The following is a 14,399-nucleotide window of genomic DNA, read 5'->3' on the forward strand; positions in this document are numbered from 1 at the left end:
ATATATATATATATATATATATATATATATATATATATATATATATACACATACATGTATATATATATATATATATATATAGACACTTGATGGACACTTAGGTTGCTTCCCTACCTTGGCTGTTGTAAATAACACTGCAATAAACATAGGGTGTATATGTCTTTTTGAATTGGCATTTTTGTTTTCTTTGGGTAAATACCGTAGAGTGGACTTATTGGATCATATATGGTGCTTCTATTTTTAATTTTTTGAGGAATCTCCATATGTCTCCTTTCTCTCTCTTGCCCAGCCCCTTTTCAGTCTTCTCTTAGTTCTTTCTTTTTCTTTTTCCAAGCCTTCTCTCTCTCTCTCTCTCTTTAATGAGTGCATGAGGGGGGGCAGAGGGAGAGGAAGAGAATCTCCAGCATATCATGACCCTGAGATCATAATCTGAGCCAAAATCAAGACTCAGTCACTTAACCAACTGAGCCACCCAGGTGCCCTTTAAACTCTCTTAAAAAAAAAAAATTGTTCCTTTTCTGTTTTTTGCTTCCTCTTCCTCTGAGGACCTGGCCCTTCCCCCCCTCCCCCCACCCCAACTGCTAACCAGGGCTGTGGAAACTCCACCCTCTGCTTTGACCAGCAGAGCCCCAGGGACCTCAGCTGCCTCAGCCATGTGGACTCCTGGCAAGGAGATTGGATGTGTGACACCGACCTCTTCTCCCAGAATTGGACCTTCATGCACAGGGAATTAGATCATTCATTATTCAATGAAGACATTGGGAAGGAGAGGAATCGGAGGCCAATGTGTTGTATATTCTGATGTTTAGCTGTGCATCAGCATCATAAAATCACTTGGTGCTACCCACTGTTGTGTAGAGAAAATGTAGCTTCTTTGTTTTGTTTATATTTGACCTGGTTGCTTTTGCAGACCAACATATCTTTCCTCTCTCCCATATACACACCAGTTCGTTGGTGGGCAGAATACATTGTTCAATTGGGACTAAATGTGGGAAAGACCTTATAAAGTAAGCAGCCTCTTTAGCAAATATTTAGGCTTCCTTTGGGTTAAAGTGCCCAGAGTCTCAGATGCTTCCCTCTCCCCTGTTTCTCCTTTAGGTGGCAAGGGATTGGGGGCAGGGAGGCTTAGGTGTTGTCCTTCAGGTGCTGGTAAAAATTGTGGTACCTCTGCTTCTTCTGATCCCAGTGGATCAACACTTGTCCTGTTGGTGTTCCCAGGTGAAGCCTGAAGCTGTTATAATTCATGATCTGGTCCCTGTTGGACCCACCTCTGTTTTCACTGGCAAGCCAGAGTCCTCTGAGCTCTGGCTTCAAACCCCACATCCTTGGTATAGAGGCCCAGCCAAGGGGACCCACTCAAGCCAGACTTCCTGTTAAGTTCTCAGCTACTTCTGGGTCCTGTTTGTATCACTCAAGTATCAAGGTCACCCAGGAAAGTTAAAAAGCAGCCTCTCCCTCTGCTTAACAACATGGCTCCACCTAGTTAAACTTGCCTGTCAGCCTAAGACACCCCCCTCTAGAGGCCTAAGTGGGAAGCAGGACAGAAATGCCCATCTGGGTGGCTCAGTAAGTTGAGCATCCATCTCTTGATTTAAACTCAGGTCATGATCTCAGGGTTGTGGGATCAACCTGGGTGGGGCTCTGTGCTGAGCACAGAACCTGCTTGGGATTCTCTCTTCCTCTCTCCCTCTGCCCCTCCCCTCCATTCATGTGCATGTGCTCTCTCTCGAAAGAAAGAAAGAAAGAAAGAAGAAAGAAAGAAAAAAGAAAGAAAGAAAGAAAGAAATAGGCCCCTTCCCTTAGCTTCTCCCTTATTTATCTAACACATATAATAATACTAATCTACAATTAGATGAGGCTTAACACATGCTTTGCATGATTTAATTCTCACAACAACCCTATAAGGAAGATGTATTATTATCATGCACACTAAGAGGTGTGAGGCACAGAGAGGTTGAATGACTTACCCAAGATCAGCCCTGTGGTAAAGGGTGGAGCCCGTATGGAGTCCTGCCAGCCTGGCTGCAGAATCTGTGCTCTTCGCTCCGGCCTGTGTGGCTGTCCTGCCTCTTCTGAACCCCTCGGCCTCCTCCCTTCATTCCTCCTTATTCTGCTTCCTGCACCCACGCCAGAGAAAGGCAAGATTTTATTTCCCCCATGTCTTATGCTCTCTATCGTGAAGCTGGTTTATTTACCATATAATGAATGGAGTGGGTTCAGTTTGTTCAGAATACTTTTCTTCTGCATTTTCAGAGAAAGACTATGTTGATGTTAGCTGTGAGGCAAAAGTTTCACTTCTTCCATTGTCCGCTTTGGAAGTGCCCGTTGGGGGTGGTGTGGGGAGGAAGCCAACCTCAAGGTAGGTTAGTAAATGCTTTATTCATTTTCTTACTGAGGACGATAGCTGGGGAGAGACTCTTGCCGATTGCTCTGAAGAACAGCTCTGAAGTCTGCTTACAGGGGATTATATGCAAAAGGGGAAGGGTCTACATGCTTGCAGACAGTTCTCCAGAAGTATAATTGCACATCACAAGGTATAATTGGTTGGGTTGTAAACATTAAGGTTACTGATTTCCACACAGACATGTGAATGACTCCTAGGTCATCTTAAGGAGTTATGTTTCTATCATATCTCATTGTTCAAAAATATTGCCCTGCGTGCCTCCACTTAGCTGGTTTTCCGGTTCTTGTTTTTGGTTTCTCCTGACGTCACTTGAGAGGGTCAACAGGAGGCTGACCTCAGTCACCTAGAGCAATTTTAGGGCAAGAGGACTTCTGGGAACTGCTGAGACTGGTTGGTGGCAGTCCCCCAAATCCCACATGGAGATCCAGCCTGTGTCCTATGAGCCTTACTCAGACATCAGCTCCACCCTCAATGACGACTGTCCCTGAGGAGATCAGCAGAACAACTCCTTCCCCTGGCAGCAACAAGGAATTCGGTCAGGGCTGGCCTCCTGCCTTCTCCTACCTGGGAGATCAGGGGCAGTGAGCACTGGAAGCGCCGTGTGGACCTGCAGCTGCCCACCATGTGGTTGCTGGCTCTGGTCGTGACTCCATAGTGAGGGACATCTCCTGCTACAGGGACAAAAACTTTGTCCCTCTACTTGGTCTGGCACCCCAAGGTGAACTCAGACAAACAGGTTACGATCGGGGCTCTTTGACAGTGTTCCCCACTGAGACCCGAGGCTCCCCAGAATGCCTTACAAATGAGCCACATGTACCTGGAGAATCTGTTGTCTCAGTTATCTAGACTCTCAATCGAAACCTTTAAATACATAGTTTAAGCCTGTTAAAGGTAAAAATTTGGGGAGGGGGAAGAAAGAGAGGGGGTAAACCCTAAGAGACTCTTAACTTTATAGAGAATAAACTGAGGGTTGATGGAGGGAAATGGGTGGGGGATGGGCTAAATGGGTGATGGATGCTAGGAGGGCACTGGTTGTGATGAGCACTGGGTGCTGTATGTAAGTGATGAATCACTAAATTCTACTCCTGAAACCAATATGACGCTACATGTTAACCAGCTAGAATTTAAATAAAAACTTGAAACAAACAAGCAAAAAGAACAAAAATTCATCTGAGTAAATTTGAAGATCTAAATGGCTTTATTCAATGATTCATGAATTGGGCAGCATCTCATCTAGCCCGAAGCTCTGAGGAGTTGTACCAAATGGAAGGTTGCTATAGAAAAGATAGTGGGGCAAGCCAGTTATTAGCAAAAGAAAAGAAAGGATGGTTTCAGGCAAGGTCATCTTGTCTTATGGGTAGTGGCCGGGGATCTCATCATGCAGAAGACCTCGCTAGTGTGAGGTCAGAAAATTCCAGACTGATTGTGGTTTAAAATTTCACTCCTGGGAGAGGCAGCAACAGCAGTTAAGTTAGATATTAAGTCTTGGTGGAGCTTAACATAAATGGCTCCATTTTGGATCTGTTTCTTTCTAACAAGCCCTGGTGCAGGTAGATTCTACTTAGCAGTAGCTTTCAGTGCAAAAGGCTGTAGCTTTGTAAAGCATTATCTTGTAAGAGGTGAAGTGCAATCTCCTCCATGCAGGTCTCTCCTTAAGTGATCATGTTCTAAAATATTTTGTAGATTTCACTCTTCAGTTATTTAACAAGTATCATTTGAGTAGAATCTCTTCTCCCTCTTAGAGATAAATCTATTTATTTATTCCAAATCCTGGATCAGTGGTTCCCTACCTAGTATCCTAGGACTCTTATGTGTCCTCGAGGGCAATAAGAAAGACCTTTCATCCATTTTCAGTATTTCCTACAGAAATTGTACTTTTATGATAAGGTTGTACTTGCTAACTAAAAAAAATCATTTGCCTTTAAGTGAAATAATATATGACCCAAGTGACATTTATGCAGACCAGAAGATCTCATTAGCATTCTTTAACTGAAATAAATGGAAATGTAAATAATTTATTACATGGTAGAAGAAATTTGTTTGGAAGATGGAAACTTGCAAAATGCAGGGTTCAACGGGCAGACGATGTCTGATGAGAAAACGAACAGAACCCCACTGCTGCATTGTCACCACAGCTATGTCTACTGTCCCTTCGTTACTGATCAATCAGTCATAGCCACCAACTCAGGATAGGAGTGGGGAAGCCCTGGCCCACTGCCTGGGGGGCCTGCTGCTCCACTGAGGAATCCCGAGAGGGCCGGACAAATCAAAAACATAGCTCCTGGCTGGGATTGTCAACACTGTGCCGAAAAGACTCAGATACACTCAACACGAGAGAAGCCACTAACTCAAGAGATGAGGGTTTGGAAAAGAGAAAGGGAGAAATTTATTTCGGGTGCTGGCAGCCATAGCAGGCGCAAGACTTAACAACTGGCCTCTCCACTGACAAGCGGGACACCTAGAGTCTTATAAGAAGAGGTTGGGGGGTACACGCAAGAGAGCAGGCGGAGAGCTCAGTGATCATGGGTGGGGCTCGATATCTGTTCCGTCCGTGATCACAGGCAGGGGGATTGTGTGGGGTATAGTCTTCTAGGCATTCCATTGCTATTAGGGCTTTTCTGGTCTGGTGGTTGGAAAATGTCTTCTTCAGTGCCTCATGCAAGTGCGATGAGAAATAAGCACAAAGGGTTTCAGTTAGAGAAAGAGTTAAGCTGGGTTAACTGTTGGAGTCTAGAGTTGTGCAAGAGGGCTTGCTGACACCTTTGAGAGTTCAAAACTGTTGGCAAGGAAAAAATTTCCCTTAGCTTTTGAAGCTTCTTCTGGCTGGTTTAAGAATTAAACTGACAGGAGATGCATTAATTGGAAAAAATCTAATTTAATTTTGTATGTATACAGGAACCCTACATATGTGAGAGATTCAAAGGTGGAAAGGTAAAATGAGGCATATGCCACCCTAAGCTAAAGAATGGGATAGGGGACTGGGGATTCAAAGTCCCAGGCCTCTAGAGGTCCCTTCTGTGAAACTTCCCTGAAGTTTCACACGTTAAAATTTGAGCTGGGAGGTTGTTTCATCTCATTGAACCAGTCTGTTAGTCCTGACAATAGTTTAGTTTAATCATACTCATTTCAGGTGTATTCTCAAAGTTAAGCCTATGGTTCAAATAATCAGATATTAAATAAGAGGCATTTCTATGGAAAGAAAAGAAACACAAGGGCTAATGATTATATCAAGTTTCTGAGTTCTGAGGGTAGCCAGCTGAGGAGACTTTTAAGTGTCAGATTCAAGCTTCTTCAGATGGAGTGAAGGCAGTTAATGGCAATCTGACAGAACCTCCCGGTTTATAGTTGAAATGTCTCTGATGTTCTCTGAGTGGCCTGCTGAGCAACAGGAATGAAGATAGTCTATTCGTGAGCTACTGTGGCAATTTTCTCTGAAGCTTACATCAAGTCGTTTATATTTAGTTAGTAGGGCAGTTTTAGTTCTCAAATGATTCCATGTCAGAAAGGTGGGAGAAAAATAAAAATGTCGGTTTGGAGAATTGTAGCCAGGTATTGGAGGAGACTAAAAGAAATCAGGATCTAGTCCAGTTTATAACAAATAGTATTAAAATATAATATCTACAAGCATGTGTTATTGAAACATATTTTTTCTTTATAATAACTCTCATTTTTACCAAAAATAGCCAAATTAAACTAATTTGTTTGCAAAATAAGTTTAGTTTAAAAAAAAGGCACTTGGCCTGATTATTTACATAAGAGCAGCAAGAATAGTGGTTGGCCATATAGACTCTTTAAAACCTGCTTTGCTGGAACTTTTCATTAGATCACTAGATTGAACTGTTAACAGTCTCTTGAGACCAGAAGCCAAGTCAAACACTTGCTATCAGACTTTGTCTGCAATACTTATGAATTTGGGTGAATTCCTTTCTTATCAAGTTTCCCCTTATATCATGAGATTCTTGCACCTGTCAGGAAGTGATCTTCTTTACTCACCTGGCAAGCCTGCTGGGAACTCTGTAAGCAAAGTATCAGGCTGATACTTCCAAGAGGCTTTATTGGCTTCATAAAGTCAATGTTAGTTACCTAAAGCTGTCTGATCACATCTGAGTCTATGCATGTCTCTCTCAAATATGACTTCCCAGCCAAAGCCTTGGTAATATAACCAATGCTTCTAATTGTGTACTATCATAAGGAGAACAGATTCTTATTGGGCTTAAGTAAATAAATATATTGTCACAAAAATATAAGAATATTCACTAAGAGTTTCTGAATTTTGGAGGGTTCGGGAAGGGAGAAAAGATAAATGTTTCAATTTGTCCACAAAAGTATATTTTATCAAATTGCTGTAAGTCAGTTAGTTTAAGAGGAAAAGTTTTCTTAAATCTGGAAAAAAACAAAACACTTTAAAAAATTTCAATAATGTTACAAATAAGAAGTCATAAAAAGTATAGTTATCTTCCTCAGTGGATTCAGTCCCCTCCATGTTACTAATTCTTGTTCTGATTGAATCCAGTTTTTCTTCTAGTTCTGGAAATTTTTACCTAGTTCGTTATGATCTAAAATCTAAGGTTACCAGAACCCTGTTTTTTTTTGTTTGTTTGTTTCTGTTTTTTCATGAGTCTTATTGAAGATGAGGCACATTTCAGGAAACTTTCATAAAAGCATTTGAATAAAAGTATAACCATCTGTAAATGATAAATGACTTAAATGGCCACGGTTAAAGATCTGCTTAGAGTTCATTACAATGCAGTTGCCATGGAAATTTGGTTATTTTGTGACGTACAACACTTTGAGATAATGACATATCAGGACATCAGATTTCTGGGTGTTTCATATAATTTTTACAAACTTATTTTAATAACATATCTACATAAATATTATGTAAGAGAGTTTAATATCACTTATTTGACAATGTTTCCCATGTAATTTAACATAGCAAATAAGCTTATTAGCTTAATTTCTCATAAAAAAAATTTTTTTTGGAATATTCCAGGGACTCACTGGAAACTTTCAGCTCGATTGTGGTCAATAGACTTCGTTTTAGAATTTGATTTTGGGACGTATGTAAAAAAAATATCAAAAGGTTTGAACATTTGATTAAATAGGATTATGGATCATTATGAAAAAATAATTATCTATTTAACCAAAGTGACAAGGAAAGATTTCAAAGATAAATGCAGAAGGTCACTTAGCTGTGAACAAAATTTAGTTTCTTTAATATAAGACTCAGTTTTCTTAAGAAATCAAAGAGCTGATAAATTGGGAAATTATTTTGGCAAACAGAATCATTGTTTTTAGGCAGACAACTTAAAAGGTAAAGAAAAATTTTGTTTACAATTTCTTATGAAGAGCATGTCAATGGTTCTACAGAAATTTGTACTTTCAACAAAGAGAAAACAAAAACTTTGCACCAGCGTACTTTTGATATTAAAACTCATTTACTCACTTAAATTATCCTAGTCTTAGCAAGTACTGAGCACACATAAAATTTCTTTCCAAGGATATTTTTCTCCATAAACTTTCTACAACTTCTTTTTACACATTTAGATTTTGTCCTAAATTTTCCTTCTTTAAATAACCAGTCTTACTTTAGTACAAAACCATTTTTTTCCCCTTAACAAATATATATTTTTATTCATTTTACTTTTTCTTACCAAAAACATGTATCTTACTTTTCTCACATGCAGAGTTGTTTCCCTTATTATTTCTAGGAGTCTTAATTATATTTATTAGAATTCTTAATGCTCAGCAACCTTAATTGCTAGTGAAAACTAAATAACAAATAATTGTGAACCCTGTTACACCAGAATTCTGTAGATTAGCAAATTTATTAATATATTTCATAATTTTTAGAAATGTGTTGTTTTTATAGTACAGTCTTTCTTTCTTCCTTTCTTTTTTAAAGTAGGCTCCACTTCCAGCATGGAGCCCATTGAGGGGCTCGAACTCACCACCCTGAGATCAAGACCTGAGCTGAGATTAAGAGTCAGATGCTCAACTGACTGAGACACTTAGGCATCCCAGTAGTACAGTCTTTCAATAAAGCATAAAACATGTTTGTTTACTAATAGACCCAAAATTGTCTTTAGTTTCTTTATAAGACAAGAGTAGATAAACATATATTCATTATTTTATCTTATTTACATCTATTTTAATTAATTTGTTCTTAACAATTATGCTTAGACCACACACAAAACTTCCTGAGGCATTAGACAAAGTCAACCATTATTCTGGCTTATTTTTGACAAATTTTGTAACAGATACCATGAACTTATGTGACTTCTGGAAAACACAAGCAGAATAAAAGTTTTACATTCAATGCTGATAACTCTAAAGACACGTCTATTTTAATTAAACCAACAACCTTAAATTAGCTTTAATACCAAATATTTTCCCAGATCATGTGAACTTGAAAAACATTTGGGTTAGTTTCTATCTTTCTGAGTTTTTGAATGCCCAATCCTTACAAGTGTGTGCCTTCAAACCAACTAAATAAAGCTCTTTTACAAATTAATTTTAGCAATACCATCGAGAAGTAGAGAAAATATTTCACATTTATAACATACATGGATACACACATACAATATACACAGACAAGATGTAAACAAAATCTTAATTTTGTTTCTACTAGTATTTGTGGAGAGGACATTACAGGCTCAATTTTTAAATACTTTTCTCTATTTTTTTCCCCCCTTCAGTCTCAGGAGACTGTGGGCTGTGTTCACATTTCAAAGATGTGATAAGATTTATAATTTCAAGGGACAGAGAAAGAATGTAAAAATTTTTTTCTAGAGTTTCAGGGTAATTGCTATTTAAAATTTACTTTTCTTTCTTTTTTTTTTTAAATAGAGAACAATTTTGTTCCAATATCCCCATCTTTTACAATATCCACAAACATCTTGAGAGGAATAGGCAAGGTTTGGAGATTGGTAAAGATAGGTGGGCTTTACTTGTTTCTAGAGTTGTATTCCTGGTTTTGTAGAGATTTATAAGAAAAAGACAGTTATTCCTAATTCCCTAAAGACCTGGATTACAGCTCAAATATCAAGGGATTGACTCATCTTTTTAACTAAATTTGCTTCTTTATATCAGGGAGAATTTTAACTAAAATGGGAACCAAAAGATTTATGCCTTTGGAAAAATCTGTATAAAGCATTTTTAACAAAAGCCTTTTTTCTGGGTACACAATTTAACCTCGGCTTCAATTAGCTCCTGAATATTGGCCTTTTGCAGACCATTTCTAGGAGGGCCTAGAGAAATTTTGGTCATCTATTTCCTCAGTCAAGGGAAGATTGTGAATATAGTCAAATAATCTTCCTAATTACTCTCTAAATTCGGTAGGATCTTTTGAAAATACAAGTAAAATGGCTGTATAATTTAAAAGATCTGCTGCCGTCCAGGGACATAAATATTTTGCAGTGGTGGTGGGGTGGGGGATGGTGTTCTAGGACAAACCTGCAAGGAACACGGTATAGGAATGTCTAAAGCAGGCAGAACCTGATTACAGAGCCCAAAGGTAGGGGCAAAGCAAGCCTTATTTCCAGTCTTGGAAGCTTTGGTTAAATTTATTTTCTGGCTTTCAGCATTTACATGAGTAACCTATATACTTAGAACCTAGAGATAAGGCCAGAGTAATCTCTGTAAATCTTTTTTTTTTTATTTTTTATTTTTTTTTATTTATTTATTTTTTTTTAATTCATGAGAGACAGAGCGAGAGAGAAAGGCAGAGGGAGAAGCAGGCTCCCAAGGAGCAGGGAGCCCGATGCGGGACTCGATCCCAGGACCCTGAGATCATGACCTGAGCCGAAGGCAGACGCTTAACCATCTGAGCCACCCAGGCGCCCTAATCTCTGTAAATCTTGTAGGAAAGGGAAGTTAAAACAGGCAGGTGAGGCTGGATTTTTTTCCTTAAAGATATTTATTTACTGATTTATTTGAGAGAGTGTAAGTTGGGGGGTGGGCAGAGGGACAAGCAGACGCCCCACGGCACAGGAAGCCTGACATGGGGCTTGATCCCAGGACCCTGGGATCATGACCTGAGCCGAAGTCAGACGCTTAACCAACTGAGCCACTCAGGTGCCCCAGGCTGGATTTTAAGAAGAGGAATTAACATTGGATGTAGACTCTTATTTTTGATTCCTAAGTCTAAGTTCTATGCTTTTATCTTGTCAAGGAAGTCCCTAAGGCTAGCTGTTACACTAATAAGACAATTGAGAGCTCTTTAGGGGGGGGGGGGGAAATATATATATATATATATATATATATTTGGGCACCTGGATGGCTCAGTTGTTTAGGTGTCTAACTCTTGATTTTGGCTCAGGTCATGATCTCAGGGTGATGAGATCAAGCCTGTGTCAGTCTCCACGTTTGTCATGGAACCTGCTTAAGATTCTCTCTCTCTCTCCCTCTCCCTCTACCCCCCCACTCTGGCTTGCACGTTCAAAAAAAAATATATATATATATATATTTAAATAAAGCCAATTTAAATGATCCACCACCCAGCCATTGGCAAATAGGATCTATTAATAGTGACTCAAACCAGTAAGCCTTCTAATGGCTTAACCAAAGACACAAGAAATATCCAGAAGGGCACAAATGATGTGCCCTCATGATCCAAAAGTTTACTCTCAAAATTAGTCTAAGAAAGCAAAGGCCTTGGTTGCCTAGGGCAGTAAAGATGGTGTAAGTGAAAACGGTGTCTCTCATCTCCCATGAAAATGTGAGATGACCCACTAATCTGTGACACCATACAAATGCTTCTGGAATGAGACTTTCCAGCACTACCAAGCAACACAAGTTGAGACAACACAGGTTCCTATGGGCTAAAACCTCTCATGACAAACATTCCTGAGAATTGGCATAGCCAGACAGAGACAGAGACAGGGATACTTGGATCCCCAGTCTATTCGACTGGCCACCAAAGTGCACCTGGTAAGTGCATCTCCTCCCAGGTGGTGGAGGCCAAAGAGAAGATTCTTATCACAAAGCCAAGCTCTCAGGACACAGAACAAGACTAACAGACAACTCTAACAGCTTTATCTAAGCCTTGGGTCTCTTGGAACCAAACTAAAACCTAGGAGAGATACGCCATGTGGTTGGGGAATGCGTGTTGCTATACAATGTACCTCATTGCATGGAAGTTTTCTTGAAGTTGGCAGGTGACCCAGTGTGACCAACTTATCCTACCACGGGAGTCTTCTTGAGGTGGCGTGCACTCTAACAGCTTTTAAGTGTTCAGCCCGTGCCCATGAATTTTGCAGCTTTAACTTCCAAGATGTCCCTTAGCAGCAGATGACAAGCAACATAAAAGACACAGACAAAGGAAGACAAAGACCTTCTCCTGGAAGAAGTGGACCAGTAACCGAACAGTACTCTAACTAAAGTTAACCAAAGAGTCGCCAGACCCAAGCAACTAGTTGCACAAATATTTTCTCCTGCCGATCTCAATTTACAAAGGAAAAAGGACTCTCACAGCTCTTTCTCCACTGGACTCACAGACAGAGATCCTGGGAGGCTGACATGGTGAGCGATCTCACCTTCGGCTGGCTGTGTGTCAGAAGTCCCAGGACCTCTCCTCTGCAGCAGTACTGGGGCGAGCTACAGAGCTACGTCCTGTGAGTTTAAGTGTCCTGCTGACTAGGCCAACTGTCAGGAAGCAGGAGTTCCTGTCCCCTCAAGGTCTGTCTAGCTGGACTCAGAATCAAATGGACATGAGACAGATTAACAGGAGGAAACGGAATTTAATAGTGCACAGATGGAGAATCCACACAGACACAGAAGTTCCAAAAACAGTCAGGCAAAATGAGGAGTATGTGTCATTCTGAACTAAGGAGGAGGGAGCAGGGATCTGGGACTTTAGAGGAAAGGAATGCTGTTCATAGGGCAGTAAGAAGAGCAGATGTTTGCCCTGCCATACAGATGGGTCACTCAGATAAAATTTATCTCAGCTAATAATGCTTATTCTGGGAAAGACCTCCAGTTATGTAGTTTAGGGAGGGGCAAAAGTTTCTCTTGAGCCCATAGGGTCTCTATTGTCTTCAGCTCAGAATAATCTTCATGCCCAAGTGGCCCATCTTGGGGAAGCCTGCCCTCTGCCCCTAGAATAATAAAAATGATCACCCCACTTTATCACGAACTGAGGCGATTGCAATTGGTCGTGCATGCTCAGCAGATTCCCCAATCCCTCCTGTCCAGGAGACCCTCACCCTGGGAAGACTGGGGCCTTTATGGTGGAGCTGTGATCCTGGGGAGACATTCACACTGCATCAAGCAGGTAATTGCCATTTTACCTGGGGTGCTGCTCCCATGTCTTTGCAGAGATGGGACAGTTAGTGTCATTTCCTTCTTCGTTCTTTCATAAAGCTCAATAATTAGAACCCCAGTTCACTGGAGGACTTGAACAAATATGCTTTAAGTGCTGCTCCATGCCAGGCTCTGCTTTAAATTCAGGATCTACAGAAATGGTTGCCATCCCTGACCTCAGGAAGCTCACAGCCTCATGGGAAATAAGATCTGTGTCCTCCTAACCACAAAACAATCAGTGGAATCCTATATTGGTGGTTGGAACAAGATGTTAATTGGAACAGTTAGTGGGGAGTAAAACATTTGGGAGGGAAGGTGGTGACATAAAGCTGGGAGGAGGTGACATGTGAACTGGCCCATTAATGGCTGAGAGGGGTTTTGCAGGAGCAGAAGGGATTCTGGTTTTACTCTAAAAGCCTTTAGGAAGGGGAGAGGGGAGCTTCTGAAGTTGTCCCTTGATCAATCCTTCCAAGTTTCTGGCTACTTTCCCACGCCTGCAGATTTCTTAAACATTCATGCCACTGGTCTCACCTTAGATCACTATGTTTTCTAGAAACATTTTTAGAAAATGCAGTGATTCTCAAAGTTTGGTGACCAGGACCAGCAACATCAGCATCATCTAGGACTTCGTTAGAAATGCAAATTCTGGGCCCCCAACCTCAACTGGAGACTGTTGGGATTTCACCTGACACAGACTCCAGGTTGACCGCCACGGTTCTAACACATCCAGAAGCTTGGTGGGCTAGTGGTGGTGGAGGTGGATACAGAGGCCGAGAATGATCTGGGTTGTTTTGGTGCGCTGGACCTGCAAGGGACTGGATGACCGGCTCGAGGTTCCTTCTGCCTTGGCCTCTGGGTCCAGGGCTCCACCCGTCCCGGTGGGTCACATTGCACTCCCCCGCAGTTTCTTTTTTTTCTTTTCTCTCTCTTTTTAAAAGATTTTATTTATTTATTTGACAGAGAGAGAGTTAGCGAGAGCCAGAACACAAGCAGGGGGAGTGGGAGAGGGAGAAGCAGGCTTCCCGCGGAGCAGGGAGCCTGATGTGGGGCTCGATCCCAGGACCCTGGGATCATGACCTGAGCCGAAGGCAGACGCTTAACGACTGAGCCACCCAGGCGCCCCTCCCGGGCAGTTTCTAAGGGTCGTGCTGCTCCAGCGAATACGCGCTTCCACAGGTCCCTGAACTTGACTCTCTTCCGCACGAGGCGGACAGACCGGGAGCTCTACGCTAAGCAGCCTCAGGGCGGTCTGGGACCACTACCGGCCTCACTGGTTTTGCAGCGCTCCAGGGGTCCCTGGGCTGGAGCGCCCGGAACGGCAGCGGGGAGGGCTCCTTTGTCGGGACAGCGCGGTCAGGTGACAGCGCCGAGCTTACTCATCGGCAGACGCGGAAGGACGCGCGCAGGGAGGCCGCCGGTGGAACCGAGAGCGGCGCGCGGACATGCGGCCCCAGGCGCTTCCGGCGCTCGGGCTGGCGCTCCCGCTGCTGCTCCTGCCGCTGCCGCCGCCCGCACCCAGCACCGCGCCCCCCGCGCTGCGCTTCGACGCCACCTGGGAGTCCCTGGACGCCCGCCCGCTGCCGGCCTGGTTCGACCGGGCCAAGTTCGGCATCTTCATCCACTGGGGGGTGTTCTCCGTGCCCAGTTTCGGGAGCGAATGGTTCTGGTGAGCGCGCCCCCCTCGGTCGGCTCC

The 14,399-nt window shown here is 42.2% G+C and overlaps 1 protein-coding gene across 1 annotated transcript in view; it reads left to right on the forward strand.

Annotated features, from left to right (window-relative positions):
* Nucleotides 1-14,109: 14,109 nt before the first annotated feature.
* Nucleotides 14,110-14,399, forward strand: part of FUCA2 (alpha-L-fucosidase 2) — a 22,574-nt gene continuing 22,284 nt past the window's right edge. Inside the window, exon 1 of the mRNA XM_044917390.1 lies at nucleotides 14,110-14,372. Coding sequence (XP_044773325.1) covers nucleotides 14,149-14,372 — 224 coding nt within the window. The 5' untranslated portion in view covers nucleotides 14,110-14,148. The remainder of the gene's footprint in view (nucleotides 14,373-14,399) is intronic.

The sequence above is a fragment of the Neomonachus schauinslandi genome, chromosome 8, assembly GCF_002201575.2.
Source record: "Neomonachus schauinslandi chromosome 8, ASM220157v2, whole genome shotgun sequence".
In the NCBI taxonomy this organism is placed as follows: domain Eukaryota; kingdom Metazoa; phylum Chordata; class Mammalia; order Carnivora; family Phocidae; genus Neomonachus; species Neomonachus schauinslandi.